This window comes from Etheostoma cragini, chromosome 14 (assembly GCF_013103735.1).
Source record: "Etheostoma cragini isolate CJK2018 chromosome 14, CSU_Ecrag_1.0, whole genome shotgun sequence".
NCBI lineage: Eukaryota > Metazoa > Chordata > Actinopteri > Perciformes > Percidae > Etheostoma > Etheostoma cragini.
Genome location: NC_048420.1, coordinates 19,574,298 through 19,597,414, shown reverse-complemented (window position 1 = coordinate 19,597,414; position 23,117 = coordinate 19,574,298). Strand labels below are relative to the sequence as shown.

Below are 23,117 nucleotides of genomic sequence, written 5' to 3'. Positions count from 1 at the left end.
GAGTAAATGTAACGTTACTTTACACACCACTACATGGTGTGTAAAGCAATCCACACAGTCTGGCTGGGAAGAACACATTTTTGGCATTGGAAAATGCCTTTAACGATTAGTTGATAATGTTTATGATGGGCGACTAGATTAATCGACTGACCGTTTAAACTTTAATTTAGATCATGCGGGTTTGTCCAAAGTGGCTTTTAAAAGTTAAAACCTTCACGTAGGCCTACCGAAGTTAGTGACCTGCCGCTACAGCGAGACGTCTGAGCAGCGGTGGGCGGGGCTAACGACTGTACACAGTCAGGGATTACACTGCTCTCCTGTGTGCCGGTTATTATTTTTTTCATCCTAAAATCATGCATGTACCACTTTAATACCCCCGCTTTAAGTAAGTTGAAACAGTTGCTCAAATATGAAAAGTGTTGGCAACTTTTTTCTTCAATGGGTTGAAGAAAGTGAAGTCTCTTTGGGAGGGAAATAACGGGGCAGGACGTTAGCCGAATGTTAGCTAACCAGCAACAGGTCAGTTGGTTGGTCAACTAGCTAACAGACAAAACGGTTATGGAGCGCGCGACTTTTTCAAAATACTCCTGGGTCGATTTTTTCTTCTCTGTGATCGGAGTGTGTACGTTTTTGGTGGACTGGGGCTCGGACGTCTGGGTGGCCACCGAGTTTTACTGCCGCGGGGAATTGTTCTGGTTCTGGGTGGTGGTCGGCCTCATGGTCCTGTCGTCAGTCGTCGTCCAGATGTTCAGCTGGTTCTGGTTCAAGTATGACCGACAGCTGCAGATGTTCAGCGCGCGGACCGAAGGAGGAACCGTGTTCTTCAGGGACCAAGTGAAGCTCTCCTGCGTGTTACATGTGCTGCAGCTGGGTTTCCTTTGCAGGTAGACAGCAAAAATAAATGTGCAGTGCGGACGAAGTTACTGTAATATATACTGTTGTAAATACTCTACTATTAAACTCCCTGAGATACAAAAAAATTACAAAAGTATCATCAGCTTAATGTAAAACAGAAGTAAAACTACTCAGTATGCAGGATGGCCCATTTAAGAATAATATATAGCAGATAATAACACTTAATTACAATTAGTGATGCATAATGTACACATCACACTGCTGCAGCTGGAAATGTTGGGGATAATTTGAAAGACTTTATATTCTGGATATATGTTAAGCTACAGTATTTATATGGTAACGCATTACTTGATTTATATTTTGTATTAATCTGAATCTTCAAAGTAACTAAAGCTGTCAAATAAATATTCAAGTAAAAAGTAAAATATCTGCCTCCAAATTGTAGCCGATAATGTAAACTCAAAATTGTACAGTACTGCAGTGAATGCAGTTAGGTAAATGTTGGTGAACCCATCAAATTAGTACAATAATACTGAGCTAATGCAGCAAACTACTTGGTTGTTGGTTAAACTTCATATTCAAGTTTATATATGGAATCAAACTGCCTACATCTATTTATTGGGACTGTAAATGCTCGTCTGATGGCAGTTTCTCAAGGTGAGGAAATTTGTTTCAACAACAGGTTAAATGAACTCAAACGTCCAGCTTGTGTGATGAAAACACACTTTAATCTTGACAAAACTGAAATACTACTACCTGAGCACAAACTATTTCCACTGTAGGAGTATTTCTTGGATATTTGTGCAAAGTATCAGACAAGCAAGTGGGTATTGTCATTTGACAGGTGCTGTGACCATGAATGAAAATGTCAGGTGTGGCCCAGTACTAAATCTAGTGACTCAGAAGAAAAGGGAATGTTTAAAGGGCTCGACTAATATGAGTCAGTGCTTTTCAAGTGCATCATGCTACATTGCCTCTATTCACCCTTAAAAAAGTATGTTGAGCTTCATGGGTTTGGCATGCGCGGCCATTTTCTCACAATCCATGTGTCATGTATACTGTAACAGCCCTTCTCTGACAAATTGATCCACGTAGGCACATCTCCGCCATACGCCAAGGCTTCAGGGTCTGGTGGCGGAAAGAGGAAGGGTCGGAGTACGCTGTTTACCTGACACACGACCTCAGCATGCTCCGGCTTATCGAGACATTCTGCGAGAGTGCTCCTCAGCTCACTCTGATGATCTACGTCATGCTGCACACAAACAAAGCCAGGACTGTTCAGTGTGAGTTACTTCCACTCTACAACAAAAGCAAAGTGTTTTGGTGTGTGAACAAAGATTTTATCTACCTAGTTTAGCTTGGAAAAACACTCCGAGTCTGAGTCGTGGTAAGTCATGGAACACCAAATGTGTGTTCACTTCCTCTTGGTTGCTACACTGATGGTTTAACTTCTGATTTTTGCAGTTGTGAGCATTGCTGCATCAACCACTTCCATAGCCTGGATGGTGGTGGATTACCACCGCTCCCTGCGCTCCTTCCTCCCTGACAAGGCCAAGCAGGGCTGGTGTTCCTCTTTGATCTACTTCCTGTGGAACCTGCTGCTAATTGCCCCACGTGTGATGGCCCTTGCTCTCTTTGCCTCAGTCCTGTCCGGGTACATCGCTGCCCACTTCTTGATGCTGGGGCTCATCTTTGTGTTGTGGGCCTGGCGACAAGGGACAGACTTCATGGACAGCGTCGGTGGGGAGTGGCTCTACCGGGCCACCGTAGGGCTTATTTGGTACTTCAGCTGGTTTAATGTAGCAGAGGGTCAGACCAGAGGCAGGAGCATCATCTATCATTCTTTCATCACCACTGATGGAGGAATCCTGCTGGTGACTTGGTGGTGTTACAGGGACCCTGTCCAGACTGAGTCATACGCCCTCACTCTGCTCATCAATCTACTTGTCATCTACCTCTTGGGACTGCTCTTTAAAACCCTCTACTACTGCTGCTTCCACCCCAAGCTGTGGAGGCCACCGGTGAGGGAGCCAGGACTGCCCGATGATCTTCCTGATGCAGAAGTGTCCTTTAGAGACGTCTCCATCCAGGACGGCACCCTGTCCCCCCAGCTCCTCAACAAACGCATGGCCTGCCATGCTGCTCATTTTTACTCCGAGCAAGGAGTCATTAGAAACACTGATAGCACAAACAGAGCGGAGCCGTCAAATCTGTGATGTTTGATTTTTAGTTTGCCAAATTCAACAGTGTATGTCCTTCTTTGGTAGTGATAGTATGCAACCATCGCTCTTAGGACTCCGGTGTCCTATCTGTGATGCAATATAACCGGGTGCTCAGTATAATATGAACCAAAATAGAGGCTCAAAAACGGTACCTGAAACCAAGAGAGGTCAATATGGATAAAATCCTTTTCAAATCGGTACATACATCAGTACCTACAGTATATTGGGATATAGTAAATTCCTGGAAGAACTGTTAAAATAACTAATAATTGTTTTTTTTAACTATCCAGATACTTCATCACATTGATGCAAATGCCATATACGAATCCAGTCCCGCTAGTTGTTTTGCAATCTTGCCACAATGTTCTAACAGCACCATTGATATTTCCACACTACAAACTTTAATGAAAAATCTGTTATAATCTCACTGTATACATTTGCAAATGTTCTCCACTCTACTTGAAACTGGGGGTATTTGATAAGCTCATTGCTAACCCAATATAGTCAGGTGTTAGTTTTATTTGATACATTTTCTACAAAGCAACTTGAATGTTGTTAACTTTACAGATAAGACAAGTAAATTTAGTTATGGGGACAACTATTTTCATATGTACCATATGATCATATGGGTTGGTTGTTGCTGTTGTTGCTGTTGTTGCCTTGTATCTCCCAAATAAACAACCTTGTTTTGTCAATTCATGTGGATAATCTCTAAATTTACCTACCAAGATTGGATTTCTGAGGTTTTTCCATGGCAACAACAGTCATCTAAATGTGTGTTTGTGTGTTTGGTTGTTACATGTACTACTGATGGAACTTATTTAAATGACTTTGAATGTAGATTTCAACCAGTCTCTCTCCTTTTTATACTTTCTGTTTTCAGTTACCGTGCTGTTTTTAGACCACTTGACTGGGTACTCGGTTTTATCAGGATGATATTGATGGTGTCAAAGTCAAGTGTTATTTCTTCAAATAAGAATTGTTAGTACATATTTTACAAAATATGTCATCACTAGCTATAGGTACAAAACCAGTAATGTTTGCTTATCTTGTGATCCGATGTGCTAAATGTCTCTGTTTACTTAAGTAGCAGTGTAAAGCACAGTGCTACATAGACAAAACTCGCTATTTTAGACGGTACATGTTTTATCCACATTTCTGTGGGTGCTCTTAAAGTTAATCTAATTTGTCACATTGTTTCATGTTAAGTTCTGCGAATGTTCATACAAAGTGTTGTAGATCCACTTATTTGCCAACAAACCAAAAGTCAAGGCTGGTTGTTAATATTTTACCTCATTTGCCATGTGCAATTATTAAAGTGGTGACAATGTTGTATTATCCGTTCTACTTTGTGCTTTGATTTGCACGGTAATTTACCGCTCAGTAAAGTCACTTTATTTAAATATTGGAATGTTTTTAACTCTTAAAGGTTTAGAATAAAAAAGAATAGAGTGCCTTTATTGTCATTACACACAAGTTCACAGTACCTGTGCAATGAGATTGAAGCAATCCCTTCACAGTGTTGACAAAAAACATAAGATAAGAATATAAAATATCAAAAATATCCACATACAGTAAGTTGTATGTAAGTAAACAGGTAGTCTTGCCTTGCCAGACCTCTCTCTACAGCACTGTGAAGTAAGGAAACTGGAAACAGTAAGCCTTCGACAAATCACGTTTCATTATAGGAGGGCCAGTGGGTGGGGTTACAGAGTATTTGAACACCGAACCTTTGCCCCTTGCATACTTTCAGTTGCCTTTCTTCATTTTTGATGTTTACGGGTGGCGTGTTAACAGCTCTGTTTTAAAGTATGTAAGCACTAGAAGAAGTACTAGGCGCTAGAAGCAGGCAGTTTGAGCGGATATGTGAACTTTATTTTGACAGTATTAGTATGGGTGTGTTTAAGTACTCTCTAATAGACTTCCTCTTAGTTTGCGTGGGTCTGCTGTTCCTCCTGCTGGACATAGTGCTGGATGTATATGCTGTTGTGTCTTTCTACCAGGAAGAGGCTTATGTGAGCCTCGGTATCCTGCTGCTGTTCCTCCTGGGCTCGTCCTTTCTTGTTCAGGCCTTCAGCTGGCTGTGGTACAGCTACGAGCACTTTGAGAGGCTGACGAAGGTTGAGAAATGCCTGAGCCAGTGCCAGCTCAAGATTCTTCATGTGTTCCAGCTGGGAATCTACTTCAGGTTGTGTTTGCCTTGTATACTAAAATAATCTTTGTGCTTTTGAAGTGCCTTGGTTGTTTTTCCTTCTGGATGTAAATGCAGGAAAGGAAGCTGTTTAAAATTGGGTTTTTTTTCTTAGAGGATGCCGGTTCTTTCTTCTTTTTGTTACATGTTACTTTATCTGTTAGCTCCACCCTTGAAGAAATGCTTGAGTTTACAGGAAATGGAAAGTATATGAATAGTCTGAATGGAACAATTGTGCTATAGTATACTTCCACACACAAGTGGTGTGAATAATATGTAACGTTAGTATACAGAAAACAGTAACTTTGAAAGAAGAAAACAGTACATTAAGGCATCTTCTGCTATGAATTACATCATTGCTGCATTTCCTCTTAATGTGATTAATGATAAAGGATATATTATCATTATTTATGTGACCACAATTACAGAAATACAGTAGAAGTACCACGCGTTATATCATAATTTTCTTGTTTCTGTTATCTGATTAGAGTTTGGAACACTTTGTCACTCTGGTTTGGTTTGTTTGTAACTCCTTATCGTGCTATAATAAGCTATGAGTCTGCCAAATAAATCAATATGAATGAATGGCTTTTACATGACGATTCAGTTGGTACAACTGGTTATTATATTATGTAATATGTGGTCATTACAAAAGTTGTACCTTTTTTTTTTGTTTGCTCTCCGTCTAACAACTTTTTTCCTTCTCAGGCATGCAGGTGTCGTAGAGATCTCTTTACGGAGTTTCTTCTCGAAGGAGAAGGCTGAGCCCGGGAGTTTTGCTGTGTACCTGAGCCACGACCTGAGCATGCTGCGGCTCATAGAGACCTTTTCAGAGAGCGCCCCTCAGCTCGTCCTCATGCTCACCATCATTATGCAGCGCGGCGAGCTCAGCGCTGTGGCAGGTGGAGTGTGTTGCTCGTGTCTCTACATCATGTAGTTTTGGGGGCAGAAATGTCAGTCGCCAAACTCAAACTTAGCTATGACTATAAGGCACAAGCATGATTGAATCTAATTAGAAGTGTTGAAGTAAAAATGCAAAAGGTGGCTCTTTTAAAGATAACTCTCAAAATATCAGTTAAAAGGGTCATAACTTTCTTCTCTTTAAAGGGTCATTACAACCAAATTCATTAGTGGAATTTTACTTTTGCACTTAAGTACCATGTAGATCTACTTGATATATGTTTCCATTCTACTTGATAATCTCTATGGCCAGATACTAGTACTGAGCAAATAATTTTGGTGGACTGACACTTTAAAAAATAGAGGATTTCCCAGTGTTTAAAGTAATATCCTCTTACAACACAATTGAAGGTTATACTGTAATCTTCGTCTATTCTAGAAGAAGTTGAGTGCAACTTTAAAAATGGGCTGAATATAAAGTGTATTTCTGAGTCTTAATGCACTCAAACAGAGCTGCACATGCAGGAAAAGGATACTCCAGAGTAGTATGAAGTTACTTTCTACCCTTCACCAAGATGAAAAAGGTTTTTACAACACTTCTCTGGTTGACTTACCGTTGCATTGCAATCATGTCTGGACCTCATTCATTTATTCATTCTTCTTCTCCTCCTCAGTGTTGAAGGCCTTTGGGTCCGCCTCAGCCATCGCCTCCAGTGTGACCATGTACCACCGCTCCCTGCGCTCCTTCCTGCCCGACAAGGAGAAGCAGCAGATGATTTCATCGGCGGTCTACTTCCTCTGGAACCTGTTTCTCATCTCGTCTCGCCTCACCGCACTCGGCCTCTTTGCCTCCATGCTGCCGTGCTTCATCTTCACCCACTTCTTTTGCTCTTGGGTGGTTTTATTCTTCTTCGTCTGGCGATCCAAGACAAACTTCATGGATAGCCCTTGCGGAGAATGGCTTTACCGAGCAACTGTGGGCCTCATTTTGTATTTTGACTGGTTTAATGTGGTTGAGGGGAGGACAAGGTACAGGACTATGCTCTATCACGGGTACATGTTTGTTGACATTTCGCTCCTCTGCAGTTTGTGGTGCTGGAAGATGATAACAGAACCGCCTTATTTTGAAATTCAACCCCTGTATGCTTGCATCACTGCTGTCATTGTGATTGCAGTTTACATCCTTGGTCTCTTATCAAAAATGATATATTATCGCTGCTACCATCCAAACCTTGCTAAAGGGGAGTTGAAAGGGGACACCACTAAAGGGTCCAAAGCTGGACAGGGACCTACTGGGATGAGCGCCTTTGCTGAAGATGAGGTAGACTTTCCTATGTCCCAACTCAGGGTTACACACATAGACCATGACCCAGAGGAAGACGTTACAAATCGTAGCGGACCCAGCCCACCAGCACCCGACATCAAGCGCTGCAATAAAAGAATGAGGAAGTTGGCTGAAAACTTCTACTCCTGACCGGAATAACTTGAGATCCACCAGACACGAAAGGTCAGACTGAGTCACGCAGACTTGACCTTATCAGTCAAGATCATGGGTTTTTGAGGACCTGCTTCCTAAATAACTGCGGATTTAACTTAGGTTCAAGTCAAGACTGCTGTATTTGTATGCAGTTTGCCTGCTTGTGGCCTTGTTTATCTGTCAGCAGGATTATGGGGAAAACTACCGGCAAAAATTCTATTAAAAACATTGTGGGACAGTGCATGCTTTAGTAGAGGTCTGCACCCTCTGCTTGAAGTTTAATTAGTTTTAACTATAAATATTATTAACGGATGCACTTATGTTCTTCCCGAATGGCAACATTCCTCGACAAGAACCAGATGTTATTGTAAATGTGTTCAATAATTTATTTATACCTGATGTGGCTTATTAAGATGTAATTGTACGTTTTTTAAGTGGACATGATTTGATTTTCTGTATTTTCTGTCATATCTACAATGTTATGTCGGATTTTCAAATCCTCGTGAGCCCAAATGCTCAGATTTCCATTTGTGGTGAACGTTTCAACAGTTTTTTTCTGCTGTTGGCTGAGTGTAATGCTACACCACCGACATTAAATAACATGAAGCCTTGACTGAGCTTCACGCTGTCAACATTACTGACGTTCCCCTCTCCGGCCTTCTCTGATTGGTCCTCTGCTCCAGGTAGGAAGGACTCTAGTGGGTTCTGCAGTGGTGTTAACGTTGTTGCATGTAGCTACATGCTAACGGAAGTAAAGTATGTCATCTTGGCTGGTAATGTTGTTCACTCTCCACAGTTTCGGGTCACATTTGTCCGGAAAGATTGTGTATGTAGTATCTGGTTTAAAACTTTTATCTGCGATGTTTGAGTGTAGAAAATGTATAGCTAATTCACTGCTAACTATAGTAGCTAGCTATATGCTAACAGTAGCCTAGTAAACGATGCCATCGCCAACGATGCCAATGTTGTTAAAATCTCCCCAATTTCGGGTTGAATTACCGCTGAAACCATAGACATATTTGATATCAATGGACAAAGCACCCGTTGGCGACGTGCTGCAAATGCCTTAAAGTTTCTTAAACCTTCATTCTGTCTGAATTCCAGCAGTGGGCGACAGGTGCGGTTGCATAAGGAGGTCGGTTTCTGTAGAAGTTTATGAGAAAGGGGCCCACTTCTCACTTGATTTATTACCTCAGTAACCATTTTTATAATGGGTTTATGGTCTCAATCGCTATTTTTAAGTCTTCTAAAACTCAGAATGATGATTTACTTATGTTATTTTTTTAATTATGGTCTCCTTGATTTAAAAATCGACGATAAAGCAGGGGGTGTTTTGGGGCGTGGCTATGATGTGATTGACAATTCGTGGCCTGTCTTATATCTGTAATATAACTATTGGACAAAGATATATTTAAAACCTAGTGAAGCTTAATGGTGCCTCTAATTATGTAGGCTAGCTTTCAGCAACAGTTGCATCCAGGTTGCCAGTGAAAGTGTGCTAGCAGCTTCGCCGTCTCTCTGCTAACATATGGCTCCTCCCTCAAGTCCAAAATTGTCACATCTGCAACCAAGATGACGGCGCCCGTACAGGCAAACTCGCAACTGTCTGTGCAAACTCTTGACTCATACACACTCACAGGAGATCTACACAAACCAACGGGTGACGTCAAACATGCCGTGGCCATTAATATTCACAGTCTATGGCTGAAACATGTCCAATTGGGTCATGTTTGGTTCAGAAGCCGAATACCTGCGATTTGAAGCACGCAGACAGGTCAACAGTAGAAAGTGATGCGTCGTTCCACTACAATCTGACATTAGCATACTGCTAAGTATGAAGTAGCTTCATGCTAATGCAAGATAGCTGTAATCTAGGTAGGCAATGCTGGTCATTTCTCCACAATGTCGGCGTCACATTACTGCTGGGACATATCAGGTTGGGTAGTTTGTGTTAGGTGATTTTTCACGGTACAGAGTTCCACTATAAACCCGGTCGCAGTAGCTCCAGTGGTTAATAATAGTCAAAGAAAACCGGAGTGCAGGGGAGATTCCAGGTAACCCGCTGGCCAATCAGAGCAGAGGGGGTGCTCCAGCAGAGTGTCTAATACAAAGGGTGGAGGCAGGAGCAGCAGCCATGGGCAGGATGAGAAAGATAGTTTCTAGCATTAAAGCATGTAAAGATGTTCTAGTACAAACACACCACACCAAAAGTATGAACCTTGAAAATGCTAAATAATAGTTCCCCTTTAAACCAACAAATGAACAGAAAATGTAGTCACAAACTTTTAAAAGTTTATTTACACTGTATTGAGTGTCTTAGGTACACAGGGAAACCTTACAGGACTGTGTTGAGCTACTGTGGGGGGGGGGGGGGGGGGGGGGGGGGGGGGGGGGGGGGACACTAGTGATTATTGTAATTAAATTAGCATTGATTATGATAGTGTTCAGTTTACAGGACCACATTCAGGCTCTCCACGTGTTCGTATATGGCCTCCCAGGTCCTTGAAAATGAGATGAAATGCATAAAAAAAACTAAACAGTATTTTTAAAATAACAGTTTTTGGCATTAGAAAGAAAAAGGACACAGAAGAATACAGCCTCTTAAACATTTCCAGGTCATTATTTAACAGCCATGGTATACTTCAAATCAGACATGACATGCAGACAAAGTAAAGAAATAAAACAAAAACACATTCAAGAAGAAAATGCAAAGATTGCATATGGTCTCTCTATTGTGTCAGGACTGATAGACGAGCCCAATTACCTTTAACTCACTTACACTAAACAAACATGCCTTTCACTGTTGTAATCTGACCTGCATTAAAAATACAATGCATTATTGTGATTGTCTCTAAGTGATGCCAAGTGTTTCACAGCATCGAAATAACTAATCTCCTTTTCAAAAGGAAGCAGAAATCTAATACAAAGCAGAAATTGTTTATGTAAAACAAATGTATTGTCACTCCAAATTAGATATGTTTTCTTAAAACATTTTAACAGCAAATTAACTGTAAACCATCTTAAGCCCTTCACTTAGTTTGCTTTCTTTAAACAATGAACGTCAACAGTTTTCCCCCCAAAATGCATATACTGTTTTCTAGTAGAAGGCCTTAGGAATACAGTGCAGACAGAGCAATCAAATCAAACAAAGTATAGTAACAAACACTTAAAATGTATTGAGTAAAAAAAAAAAATTTCAAAGATAACACTTTGGATAATAGAACAATGCAGTGATAAATGTATCAAACACAAATCTTACATATTTTAATTAGATTATGCATACAGATGATGGTTAAAGGCACAATATAAATATGCTGTCACGCAAACAATACAGAGAAATACACATTCTTAACGGTCAAGCTGCATGTGTGTAAATATGAAATCTTCTTCAGGCTCAGTATTGTTCAGTCATAATCTCATACAGACCAGGGCAAGGCGATCGACCCCGGCGGCTTTTCCAACAGTCTACAAAATGAAAAAATCCCTTGAAATACAGTTAATGAGCAAAGTAGAAATGTAATGAGTAAAGTCATTACTTTGTTTTTTTCAACTCCAATAAGTCTGCAAGAGGTTTGGGGTGAAAATTCAAAGCTGTACAATCAATTGTGATTAGTCACAATTGATAAACTATTTTAACATTAATTCAAATAATTTCTTAGACCTAAAGTATCACAAAAGAATCACTTGTTTTGACCTGAATATTTGCTTGATTAAATATTTTTGGCTTTTGGACTGTTGGTTGGGGACAAGCGATTTAAAGACGTCACTTTAGGTTCTGGGAATTTGGACTATCATGTAAAAAAACAAAGATGAAGGAAGAAAAGATGCCTGTTTTGACCAAAAAAAAACAAATATTTAGTTTATCATATTGTAAGCCAAAGAAAACCACAAATAAATTCAGTTGAGAAGCTGGAACCAGCTTATTCTTTGCATTTTTGACTAAAAGTCTCCAAATAGTCTACATATTAATCCATAATGACAGTAATCGAGAGTTGCAGCTCTTGTGTAAAACTAAGAACAAGTTATTTCTTTGACCTGGTTTTATCAAATTAGACAACTGCTTTGTGTGTACTGCTCACCTCTGGTGAGGAAATGCTACAACAGGTTTCACCGAGAAAAGATGACACTTTAAAATGAAACCTCCCAACCTGGGATTCTGATCCTCCTAAATATGTAATAGCTGAGTCAGAGGTTGCGAGGGGAGAGCACGGACGGATAACGAGACAATGGGCCCCTGGGGACAACCCTGAAGCCTTGTGTCAAAGCATTTTTCAGGTAATCACAGTTTTGTTAAATGGTTTATGGCGCTTGAGAAGTAGGAGCTTTTTTTTCAACCAATATAAAGAAATATTAAACCCTTCCTTTAAATTCACCAAATTTGGACATCAGAGCTGCGTATCCCAAAATCCCAACCACATACCAATTTCAAGAAGGTGTTTTAGTATGTTGGGTCTTCGCACTAGAAATAAGTCATACGCAAACCTTGAGGTGAGCCTGAGTAGTCGAATATTCAACCCTTCGTTTGAAGGAGCCTGATTTGACTGCCAATCTCCGTTGAATCTTTGCAAAGGCGTATTATGAAACGAGGATCATGCCATTTTGGCTATATGGGGGTGCTGAATGTCTTGTTTTACATTGAAATACCCATTCTCTCCCAATAAGTTAATATACAGCCTCATATGACAAATGACATTGCTGTAAATAAATGTGAACAGAACGAAGCTTTCATTAAATCTTTTTAAAGTGCGCAAATAAATCCAACATATTTGAGTTTCACTTTCCATGAACTATGACGACAGGATAGTATTTAGTTGGGATTAGGGAAATAGCTACTAAAGTCTTCATTGGACCCGTGCATTGTCTGAGGGCAGGGCAGGGCAGGAAGTGCACTTTGCGTGAAGTCCAACCCTACTGGTAAACTCCTGAGTCATTGAGAAAACAATCAGGTTCAGGTTTGTGAGAAGTATGACCAGCGCCACATACTTACTGACCACAGATCACTCAATCAAGAGGACCATACGTCTGCTGTTGCAACACAGTGGAGAGGTCAGGACAGCTGACTGGTCATGTGGTTTGGTCGGCTCAGGAGGGGAAGTCATGACCAAATTAAATAATTTTTTTAACCCTCATCTAGTTCCTGTTAAGTATTGGGATTTACTGACTGGCGGTAACTTCTGCAAATTGATGCGTTAATTTCTTTCTTTCTATGAGTGCAAAACAAACAAAGAGCTATTTTGTCTTTTTTTTTTTTTAACCAATTTGCTATGATATCATTCTTTCAGTTACACGGAGCCTAAATAAAAAGCCCGACAACAAAAATTAAAAGAGAATGCCAGAAAACATTGGCCCTTTGTTAAAAAAGAAACCAAAAAGAGACGTACAAATTAGAGGGATCGCTTTCACTGCAAGAGACTTTGATACTTTAAAAGAAAATGAAACGAAAGACTAGGGGAAAAAAAAATGGATATCTTCCCCTCTGTGTCCAAATCAGTGCCAGTTTCAGCCGGGGTGAGGTTAGCTGCCGTAGAGGCGTGAGGAACCCTAACTCAGATGAATGATGCATCCAGTCTGTTTCTCACAGTCAGCTCTGACCCCGAGTCCACCTCAGTATGTTACCATCACACATCACACATACCGAGTCATTAGTATTCTTTCTGAGGGCAGATTTTCAATATGCAAGTGTGTGTCGTTGAGGGGTTGTGGAGGCTTTTCTCACACAATGTCACTCCACAAAATTGACAGGACGATGACGACTACATTTGCCCTTTAGCGTGCGACATTCAATGCAGCCTCCTTTACAAGAAGTCCAATTCCAGCGCTTGGTGCAGGGAGACGAGGTCGCCGTGAGTGGAGATCCGCCAGAAAGGCATATTGTGCTACAGACAGGGAGACAGACACAGCCGAAGAAACATAGCAGCATGTCAGAAACAAACCGATGCAGGAAATTTAGTCCAACAGTTGGTAAAACAAATGGATTAAAGACGAGTTTGATAATTGGACTGGATTTCCATTTCATTTTTAATTATGTGGAAATACAAATCTATGTTGGAGCAACAGCCAAAGAGAAGCACCCCCGCTGCACTGGATCACTGCAGTATGAACATCCTCAGTGCTAACTTATTGTAACTTCAGTAACTGATCAACTTACCGTTAACTTTATGATTTATTAAACTTTTGACTCATCTTAACTTGTTAGCTCGTTGGTCTGATGTGGATGCCTTTTAAACAAACATAGCAGGTGTTGCGACTTCGTACTTTGTCAGCATACTGCCTACAGACACACAAGGGGGGGGGGGGTTAGGAGACATGAAAACTTGAAAAGGTTTACCTGTTTTGCTGCAAACTCTTCATCTCGACCATCACCTATCACCACATAAGTCACTTTCTTCCCAAAGCGAGAGACAATCCTCTCGAAGCAACACTCTTTCCCTGCGTGGACGGAAACCACAGAGAAAATAAAGCGTTACACGGCAACATGATTTCCTCCTCCGTCACAGAAGAGAAGAACTAATTACAAACCTATTTTAGTGGCACTGTAGATGTTCTCAATGGGGAAGACGTCTCCCAGGCCGTAGAGCAGCACCTTTGCCAGGGCTGGAACCAGCTGAGTGGTAGTGACCAACACATTCATACACTTCCCCCTGTTGGTGGAATATCACAAACATACATATATATGCATAAATATGGGCTCAAAGATGAAAACAAATAGCTTAATCAGGGCAAAGTCTTGTTTACAACATCTTGCATTGATGTTGGGCCAGTTTGGGCTAAATAAAACATGAACTTTAAAAGACTTCTTTAAAAAGAATCGGCACAGGAAAATCACAGCCAAGCATATACGGCTATCCTTTTAAACAGCATATAGCACCATTTCTGAATAAACATTGCCTTTTTAACTACTCCCCCCCTTTTTGTTTGCTAAGCATAAACAGTTGATGGCAATGTTGAAATAAAGCCGTCACATTGATGTAATTATTAACATGACGAGAGCGCACTTTACTCAACTTGCTGCAGAGTATGACTAAAAGATTCTTTGATAATAATAACAACCTGTGCTCAGACCTGGACTGGATGAGCAGCAGTGACTTGAGGGCTGTGCTGAGCCATGCGTCTGTAACGTTCTCGATGTCCGACTGAAGCTGGAGAAGCAGCTCCCGCTTCATAGGGCTCAACAGGCCTGAAAGAGACAACATGCGATAAGGATACAACCTAAAAATCCCAAAACGTGGATACCACAATCAGTGTACAGGGAAAACATGTAACTCTGACATCATCCCCTAATTACGGTTTTCATACGTCTGAAGTGGTTCTAAAGGCTTTGCGGTTCATGGTGCCACCCAGAACATAATCCCAAAGTCAGACAAAAAAGTGGCCACACACCCACACATCCACACACCCCTCTGTTTATTTTGGCCACTGGGCTGTAACATTAACTTGTTTGGATCATGGAGTGTGTGACTGTTTAACAGTTGTCAAACATGTTATAATTCACATGATGGTCAAGTGCAGCAATGTTTCTTCTTCGAAAAACAAACAGTAAAAACACTCCATTCAAAGCACAAACAGGGCAGAAAGCAGAGCTCCTGAACACTGTTACTTGAAGTCTTTTTACTTCAACTACAGACGGTTTCCAGGAGGCAACGTTGTATTCATGAAACGATCAAAGCAGCAGTAGCCTACCCAATAATGTTTTTTTCATGTGTGCCTTTGACTCACCTCCAACATTCCCTTTATAGTTATTGTAAATCTCTTTTAGCCGACGGTAGCGAAAGGCCAGTTTACGCATCCACTCCACCCCTCCCTGGACCCCAGTGGTGGTTCCTGAGGCCCCTCCACCACTGGAACCATTAAAGCCATCCGCCAAGAAGTTGTAGTTACTAAAGTAGGATGAAAAACTTGTGATTTGTTTGGATGATGTGGAATACGTGCGTGATGAGGCAGTTATTGTACTGTGTATTTTGCATATGTTACAGATATAACGCACCTCAGGTCCTGTCTGTTGTCATCAGAGACAACATCCTCAACATGGACTTGATCACATTCCTTAAAGAAAACAGAAAGGAAACCGGTTCTGGATTGTTGTAACTGTGTATTTGTTATCCAAACTTGTAGTAACTTGCAAAAAGACAACACCCATGTACAGTGCGATAGTAATACAATATTCATGAGTTTAAGATAATGGATCTTTGCAAACCTATCTGTTTGACTGTGATAACAGCCAGAACACTAAGGACCTCCTTGTAGCCTAGGCTGGCTGCAAACAAGTTTTTTTCATTTTTTTTTTTATTGTCTCCACTCTTTTCTAAGTAACGTCCTTGCTATATTTCTCCAGAACTCAGGGAGCTTAATAAGAGATCAGGGAATTTATTCTACAACTTAGTTACAACTGTCAAAATAGGGGAGGGTTTCCATCAATCATCCGGTTTGTACCGGCTGCTGTATGCAACTCCTTTCCCGCCATGGCTACAGCGGTCTGAATGCATCTCTGTACCTCCAGGTCATTGAAGAAAAGGTGGGTGTCTGCCAGCTCAAAGATCAGCTCCTCCATCTGCAAGCCCAGGTTCAGCACTGTGGCTGGGTCCTGAACAAACGCAACGCAGACCCACCGTGAATCTTCTATAAGATAAACCTTCTCAAACTGTTAGCTGATTTACAGAAACAAACCTTGCCAAACTTCTGTGCGTAGGAGCCAGTGAGAAGTGAGTGGAATATAATAATGGTCTCATCCAGATCCCACAGAAAAATGCGCTAAAAAAAGCAGGGAAAATGTTACATTACTTTGCATTCTAATAATAATTGTATCCATTTCTTTTATGTTTTAAAATTGACCACAAATGATTTTTTATTTTTTTACAGCTAAATCCTATTTACCTTTTTCATGTGGTTAATCTTTATTTCAGTAGCCTCCAGGTTAGGGAGACCACGTGAGTTGTTGAGTTTAACTTTCTATAATAATGCTAAGCTAATAACAGGCCAACAAGCCCTTTATGTTTTGTTTTTGTGTGCAAAGATAAGTAAACCGCTGACTTGATTACCTCCAGGTCAGTGTCAGCAGGTGGACAGCTATCAGACCTCTTGCCCTTGCCTTTGGCTTTGCCTACAGAGTTCCTACGTCCAACCTCGTCCTGATCTCTGGCTCCGGTGGAGAGAGCCACACTAGTAGGAAGGGCTGCCCCTGCTGGGAGGTTCTCTGGTGGGGACGCATCTTAATACATGAAGGTCAGAAAAGAGTGCATGCTAGTACAATGATCACAGATCCAATGTCTTAGGGCAGTGAATGCTGCTGAACATACAATAATATAAATTCAAGAACTGAAGTTACCTCTGGGAGGCAGTCCAGCTGAGTCGGCCTGCTCCGACTTCACAGCCAAATATCCGGCCACTCCGACACTGGCGCCGTGGTTGTCGCTGCCGGGCAGCCCGGCCGGCACATAACTTGGAGGCAGAGCGTAGTACTGAGAGAACTGACCCTGCCCCAGAGAGTTGTAGCTGCTAAATTCCTGAGGAAATGAAAGGTAAAAGAAAAAGTGATCAACAGGAGAAGGGGTGGTGGAAAAAGAGCCAGGTGGGGCAGTCTGACAAACATGCAGAAATAATTTCCAGCTTCCAAACCCTTCCCATATCATTCACCATAACTGTGATGATCTCAGCCCAACCCCCGGGATGGAGACTAAGATAAAAGGATCATCAGGGCATGAGGACAGATTGTGCTTTTTTAAATAACATAAATTTAACACACAGAGACCGTTTTGGTCTAAGGGACACTAACATACTCCTTACCTGGTGGGCCACTGTGGTGGAGGTTGTGGTAGCAGCCGTAGCTGAAGGGATGCTTGAGTACACACTGGATGTTGTAAAGCTGGAGCCTGGAGACAGAACATGCTAAACTAAAACAGTGCCAGAGGAAAATAAAAGTGTTTCTACACAGTATTGGGGGTGATTGACACAAAAGAGGAAGACAGAGCTGTGCCATTGCATATCCTTTATTTTTCCAGGGCTTGTCATATATGCAGAGAGTGTGACAGCGTTATTTTGTGAGACAGAGTGAGGTTGCAGCTTGCCTTGGCTTGGGTATGAGTAGTGCAGCTGGCCTGGCTGGGTTGAGGTATATGCGTTGCTGAAGCTGAGAAACCCAGGCTGGCCACCAGAGGGCGCCTCAGGCAGCCCTGTCTCTGTTTTAATGCCTGGCCACATAGCACCTGAAGATGAAAGAGAGCAAGGGAAGCGGAAAAATGAAGGAAGTAGCAAGAGGAGTGGATAAATGAAGATGGGGCCAAGTTAAGAAACCGGGTTCTTCAGTCAAGATGTGGATGTTTAAGCAGAGATCAAAAGCAAATTGATTCCACAGCGCAAAAGCACAGTAAGGCCTCTAAAGCAGAGTAACAAAAGGTTTGATGCTAGGTTTTTAGTGAGCAGTGTTAAAATAGGTTGTTAGAGTAAAGTAGGAGCGGGGACTAACCAAAGGGCGGGAGGCCGTAGTTCTGGCCTGTCTGGAGGAAGGTCGAGTACGCAGTGGACTGGGCCAGAGGAGGAAAGGCCACCTGACTGGTGTAGGACGTCACTTCTGGGCTGTAAGAAAGAGAATCAACATTTGCATCACATGACGGCTACGCTGCATGTGCACCGAGTGAAACTAGAGATCTACGATTAGGAGTTTGTTTTTACGTGCATTGGTGCACAAAATTAGTTTGGCACCTGCGCAACAAAACAACAGTATACCCAACCTCTCTTCAAATTCAATGTCTGGACTGACAATTGAACATTAGCCTCTAAATGACTGAATTGGAATCTAATCCTCCTAAACCTAAAACAGTTGAACAGGAAAATCTAGATTACGGCTGCTGGTGCAACTACCAAAAAAGGCCTAGTGTCACTCATGCTTGTGAGTGAAATGGTTGCACACTGTCGCCTGGCACTGTACGTTACATTTCACCTTCTCTGATCTAAAAAAACGTTAAAACATGATAAACAACTAGATGCTTTATGCAGTGAACTCACTTGCTTCCTTGATAAACCTGTTGGGTGTATTCAGATGTTGCTGTTGAGTCCGTGGCTGTTAAAAACACAACACAGCTTCAGTATTGTATAAGAAGAGCATTCTTCTGTTAGGACATTTTTAATGTGCATCGTTTAAAACGGAGAGGTTTCTGTCCGTACCAGGATGTGCATAGGAGTTCATGGAGTCCCCGCATGCTCGAGGTGCTGCCCCTCTGTCTGCGTCCGAATGCTCCTGATCACCTGCAATAAAACCTGTTGTCATTCTCTTCTAGGGACATTGCAGCGAGTGTGGTCATATTGTCTACTTACCTGGATCAAGTTGGGCTGTGGACAGGGCAGAGTAGCAGCTTTCCTGCTCGGAAGATCCCAACACAGTAGATGGACTCTGATCGTCACCTAAATCACTGGAAGAGCATTAAGAATCCATTACAGTTTCTTCTGTCAGCCAACAACCATATAACAAAAAGGTAAATCTGGCAAAAGCAATCTTACACAAAAAAATAAGACAGTTGAAAAATTCCAGTCTATTTAAAACTTAACATTTGTTCTACAGGGTTTTCCATCCCAGTTTGTAAGCAGCCATGGAGAGATCAGAAACAGATCTAAAATCAGTGAAGACCCACCTCGGCTCCTTCTCCAGACCACTGTCCATCTCAAGCTTGGCCTTCTTTGTCTGCAAACACACAAAAAGGATTTCAAAGAAAAGGTTATTACCATAATTCTATTTTCTCTGCTGCTTCAAGACTGTGATGTGCATCTTTTCGGTCCCTCAATATTACCAATCATGTCAGATCAAAATACAATCAAGCCCCCATCATAAAAACTTAAAGTGGATACAAAAAACACTCAAATACGGCTGTCCAACACAGGTCCTTCAGAGGTGCAACAAGTATTCTTTTATGGAGTACCTCATGATGCTTAGAGCATATTTGCTCTGTAGTACTAAAAAGGAATAATACTTAATTTTTTATTTAATTTAAACAAATGTGCAAAACATTGGTCCAGATGACAACATACAGACAAGTTCACTACACACACTGAAGAAGGCAGTTAAAAAAGGAATAATACTCGACATCAGTACATCACCACAGTCTCGTGAATCCTGACAGTACTGATAATAAACTACGCTGTGAAATGGATCTTAAGTGTTTGCACAAATACTGCAGCTACAGATCTACAGCTGATATATTGTTCAATTTACAGAGTAAAAGCAATTAGTAAACTATGAATTTTTAATTTAAAGCGTTTTAATCTATAACGTATAGTATAAAAAAAGTGAAATATGCCTTTGACTAATTACAAGAGCCAATAGAAAGGTTTTAAAAGTGTTGAATTTGGCTGTCTAGCATTTAAAGATCACAAGGGTAATTAATCAATTTATAAGGGTGTGCAAAAGAGAGTCAGATAGTTTCATCTTAAAACTAATTTGTAATTGCAGTTATTGATGCAAACACTTCCCCTCATGCTCGTGTTGACACTCACCGGCAGCTCCTGCAAGTCATCCATCTCTGCAACGGAGCGACCCGACATGTCTGCACGCACAGCCTACTCTCTGCACCTGGAAAGTGGGTCCGGACCCTGCTTCACACCACCACAGGAGCCAAAAACACACAGGCACAGAATAAATGGGGGGTTATGCCTTATGTAGTGTTCCGATGCGTGACTGCCCCCTCCCCTTGTCCCATAAGCACTCATCGATGCATCCCTCGCCCCCACCACTATCTCAGGGGTAATCAGCAGGGAGGTGGTGCCATGGGGGATGTGGGGCACTGGGAAGAAATAACTAATCTCCCGCATCAGACCTGCAGGTGAGGCGCGTGTGGCACTGACCCCACCACGCCTGTGTTTACTGTGGGATTAAGGAAGCGTGCCACTTTACATGTGACCTAACCTTAATTCAATGAAAACATATTCTCTAGAAGCATTAGCTGCTCAGGTGCAAGCTGTCGTATCAATAGATGCTCCGAGGTGATAAGATCTAACCTCGTTTTGTCCCCTGATCGCTCAACTGGCCTTTCCCCTGCGGCTGGAGAGATGGAACATTTATCTAACCAACATAATGTAGACACAGAAAGAAAGAAAATAGGTAATTAAAAAACCCATAAAAGTGTCAGGCGGTTAGTTGTTAATGATGCACGCTCTGAATCAAAAGTGTGCTATGCTACCTGAATTGACTGGGCCTCTGAAGCATGTCAGCTTATGCAAAATATAGGCCTATGTACGTGAAATCAAAACAGTACACTCAAAGGGAAATAAGGCCACTGGATGATGAACCGATGATAAGTTAACCCACATAGTTATATTTTAGATATTCAAACACAGCCCACATAACTCCAAATAGCTGTAAGATCTCAAAATGTCAAAAAGAATTTCTACATTTTCTCAACTGAAGGGGCCCCAAGACATATTATGCTTGAATTTAATTTTAATAAAAATCTTTGCCACTTTATCAAATCAGAGACTCCCGGACCCTGCGGTTTATTTTTCCTTGGCCACCGTCCCTTAGGCTGTTGCCAACGGTAAAGATCTGCCAGCATTACAACAACACTGGGGTTGAATAGCGCTACCCGAGGAACAACGTCGCCCGATACAGGATCCTACTCTGCTTCAAGTGATTGCTGTCTTTTCCCAGAGAGGGGAGTATCAGGTTTAGGGGACACCACAGACCAGGGAAAAACCGTTGAGCAGTGGCTTTGGGCGCTTAACCAGTGGTTTTCCTAGGTCTGTGGAAGACTTACATGCACATATTTGGCAGGGGTTTAGGTTTCCTTCCTTTAAGAACATTTTTCAATTTAAATAATTGTAATTTGACAATATTTTGGACCATAATTATTATTATTATATCTGTGTCTAAAATGTTGAAAACGCCAGAGCAGATAATAAATAAAACTTAAAAACTGGGGACCAACTTCAATCTGAAAAGTAAGTTTTGCATTCATTCGGCTTAGGTGGTGCCCCAAATGGCTTGAGTGCTGCACATGTAGCCTTACAACAGTAGGGGAGACCCTAGCTTAACTAAACATCTACTGTTGTGCTGGACTTGTCTGGGAATGGATAGTCATTTATTTGACAAAATAAGTCAGAAACATAGTTGACGGTTTGTGTAATTTCCTGATATTTTCCCCCAAAAAACTTGAGATATGTAATTTGTTAATGATTATATTGGAACATTGACAGTATTTTGAAACCTTTGTAATGAGAACTGTTCAAAGCTTAATGACTATAAGTACTCAATGTTGAATTGGTTGCTTGCCTGCAAAGAAATCTTACACTTCAGCATTTACAGTTGATCTGAATTATTAATACTTAAAAGGTACCAACTGACCAGAAATCTTCTTGTGAATTTATAGTCACATTTGTCCCACTCTATGAAATTATTGGGAAAATATTGGACCTATACAACATTATCAGAAGGGCTTCATATAACTTGTGTACTTTAGTCACATATACATCTAAAAGGATGCCTCCTTTTATGGTAGTTTGGTTCCAATAGCCTTCTTGTGAGATTTAATTTACTTCTTATTTGCAGATTAAAAATGCATCTCTGATGCAGACAAATACTTGCGACCCCTCTGTGCCATCTGGTTTGCTATAATAATACCACCTCTGTAACACAGTTTGGTAGAAATCCTGGCACAGCACAGCATCAACTCAAGGTAAAGCTCCTATCCATGTACCCGGCAAACGTTAGCCGACAACCGTTACGTAGCTGAATTCAGCAAATAACCCAGCCGGGGACAGTTTGCTGTGAAGGTGAAATCTGACATCAGACTAATTCCTGTAACATATCAGCTCGTTTATCTTTATTTAAACATAATCTGCACAGTCAACATATGAAGCTGGATACACGCAATATAACACTGATACTGTAAGCATCTACGGCAGGCACTAATTAAGCGTTTGCAACCCAGCATTTAGACGCCATCGTGCAGCTCCCCAACGTTAGCAGACCGTCGCTATATTTACGCGCTTTATCATCAATTCTAATAAAAATAACTGTGTCATCTGCTGTCAATTTTGCATGCATACTAGCTAATTTATCGAGGGTTAAAATTAGTTAAATAACTAAGCTTGCTGTGTGTTTCTTAGTTTTGCTCGGACATTAAAGTTTTTCGCACCAGAAATTAATCGGGACCAGTAGCCATTGGAGTGGGTATTGAAATGGCATCGTGTGAAAGCGTTCACTCCCGTTGCACCCAACTGCGAAGCTGGTCGCAACACAAACATTCCTGACACACCAAAATGATCAACCCTAGTCTTACCATTGAAGGAGTGAATGAGAAACGCTTTTATTTAAGCGTCTTCACTTGAATCCACAGTGTCAAGCTTTGTCTGTTGTTAGGGAGCAATATTTTGCAGGAAGTTTTCGCCGTTGTGCGCACTGCGCATGTGCATAATCTTCAGTCCTTTCTTTGGCGCGACGGGGGACGACAGGTGTGGCGCTGTTCGTCAACACACAGGTGAGAGAAAAGAC

General features: G+C 41.4%; 3 protein-coding genes and 1 long non-coding RNA gene across 7 annotated transcripts; 3 read left to right on the top strand and 1 right to left on the bottom strand.

The window, feature by feature from the left end:
- The first annotated feature begins 126 nt into the window (after positions 1 to 126).
- On the top strand, positions 127 to 3,751 carry xkr8.3 (XK, Kell blood group complex subunit-related family, member 8, tandem duplicate 3). Its single transcript, XM_034891768.1, has 3 exons — positions 127 to 884; positions 1,951 to 2,138; positions 2,320 to 3,751. The coding sequence occupies exons 1-3, from the start codon at positions 559 to 561 to the stop codon at positions 3,069 to 3,071; spliced, it is 1,266 nt and encodes a 421-aa protein (XP_034747659.1). The 5' UTR covers positions 127 to 558; the 3' UTR covers positions 3,072 to 3,751.
- Positions 3,752 to 4,800: 1,049 nt separating this feature from the next.
- On the top strand, positions 4,801 to 7,789 carry LOC117956869 (XK-related protein 8-like). The gene is made up of 3 exons (XM_034892177.1): positions 4,801 to 5,265; positions 5,977 to 6,170; positions 6,843 to 7,789. Exons 1-3 carry the CDS (start codon positions 4,970 to 4,972, stop codon positions 7,640 to 7,642), a joined length of 1,290 nt encoding a protein of 429 aa, XP_034748068.1. The 5' UTR covers positions 4,801 to 4,969; the 3' UTR covers positions 7,643 to 7,789.
- A 265-nt stretch (positions 7,790 to 8,054) lies between these two features.
- LOC117956870 lies at positions 8,055 to 12,593 on the top strand. The gene is made up of 3 exons (XR_004659387.1): positions 8,055 to 8,066; positions 9,999 to 10,003; positions 11,662 to 12,593. It is a non-coding gene; the product is annotated as an uncharacterized LOC117956870 (long non-coding RNA).
- Positions 12,594 to 12,853: 260 nt separating this feature from the next.
- On the bottom strand, positions 12,854 to 23,047 carry eya3 (EYA transcriptional coactivator and phosphatase 3). 4 transcript variants are annotated; one of them, XM_034892174.1, is made up of 19 exons: positions 22,906 to 23,047; positions 20,126 to 20,224; positions 19,267 to 19,316; positions 18,953 to 19,047; positions 18,803 to 18,883; positions 18,644 to 18,698; positions 18,105 to 18,214; positions 17,707 to 17,844; positions 17,426 to 17,511; positions 16,968 to 17,145; positions 16,681 to 16,850; positions 16,310 to 16,393; positions 16,137 to 16,226; positions 15,630 to 15,688; positions 15,362 to 15,522; positions 14,696 to 14,822; positions 14,165 to 14,286; positions 13,974 to 14,074; positions 12,854 to 13,521 (listed from the first exon to the last, which is right to left on the bottom strand). In XM_034892174.1, the coding sequence occupies exons 2-19, from the start codon at positions 20,171 to 20,173 to the stop codon at positions 13,441 to 13,443; spliced, it is 1,836 nt and encodes a 611-aa protein (XP_034748065.1). In that variant the 5' UTR covers positions 20,174 to 20,224; positions 22,906 to 23,047; the 3' UTR covers positions 12,854 to 13,440. The 4 variants fall into 4 exon arrangements, with proteins under 4 accessions (XP_034748065.1, XP_034748062.1, XP_034748066.1 ...); XM_034892171.1 differs by having other exon boundaries at positions 20,126 to 20,221; XM_034892175.1 differs by having other exon boundaries at positions 14,708 to 14,822; positions 20,126 to 20,221; positions 22,906 to 23,046.
- Positions 23,048 to 23,117: the final 70 nt, after the last annotated feature.

Bases quoted from the DNA above. Each gene is read 5' to 3' on its own strand.
- LOC117956869 (XM_034892177.1), top strand. From the start codon at position 4,970: ATGGGTGTGTTTAAGTACTCTCTAATAGACTTCCTCTTAGTTTGCGTG. The intron at 5,266-5,976 runs GTTGTGTTTGCC...TTTCCTTCTCAG, and splicing joins CAGCTGGGAATCTACTTCAG to GCATGCAGGTGTCGTAGAGA. The intron at 6,171-6,842 runs GTGGAGTGTGTT...TCTCCTCCTCAG, and splicing joins CGAGCTCAGCGCTGTGGCAG to TGTTGAAGGCCTTTGGGTCC.
- xkr8.3 (XM_034891768.1), top strand. From the start codon at position 559: ATGGAGCGCGCGACTTTTTCAAAATACTCCTGGGTCGATTTTTTCTTC. The intron at 885-1,950 runs GTAGACAGCAAA...TGATCCACGTAG, and splicing joins CAGCTGGGTTTCCTTTGCAG to GCACATCTCCGCCATACGCC. The intron at 2,139-2,319 runs GTGAGTTACTTC...TGATTTTTGCAG, and splicing joins CAAAGCCAGGACTGTTCAGT to TTGTGAGCATTGCTGCATCA.
- eya3 (XM_034892174.1), bottom strand. From the start codon at position 20,173: ATGTCGGGTCGCTCCGTTGCAGAGATGGATGACTTGCAGGAGCTGCCG. The intron at 19,048-19,266 runs GTGGGTCTTCAC...ATGCTCTTCCAG, and splicing joins GGTCTGGAGAAGGAGCCGAG to TGATTTAGGTGACGATCAGA. The intron at 17,845-18,104 runs GTTAGTCCCCGC...TTTCATCTTCAG, and splicing joins CTACGGCCTCCCGCCCTTTG to GTGCTATGTGGCCAGGCATT.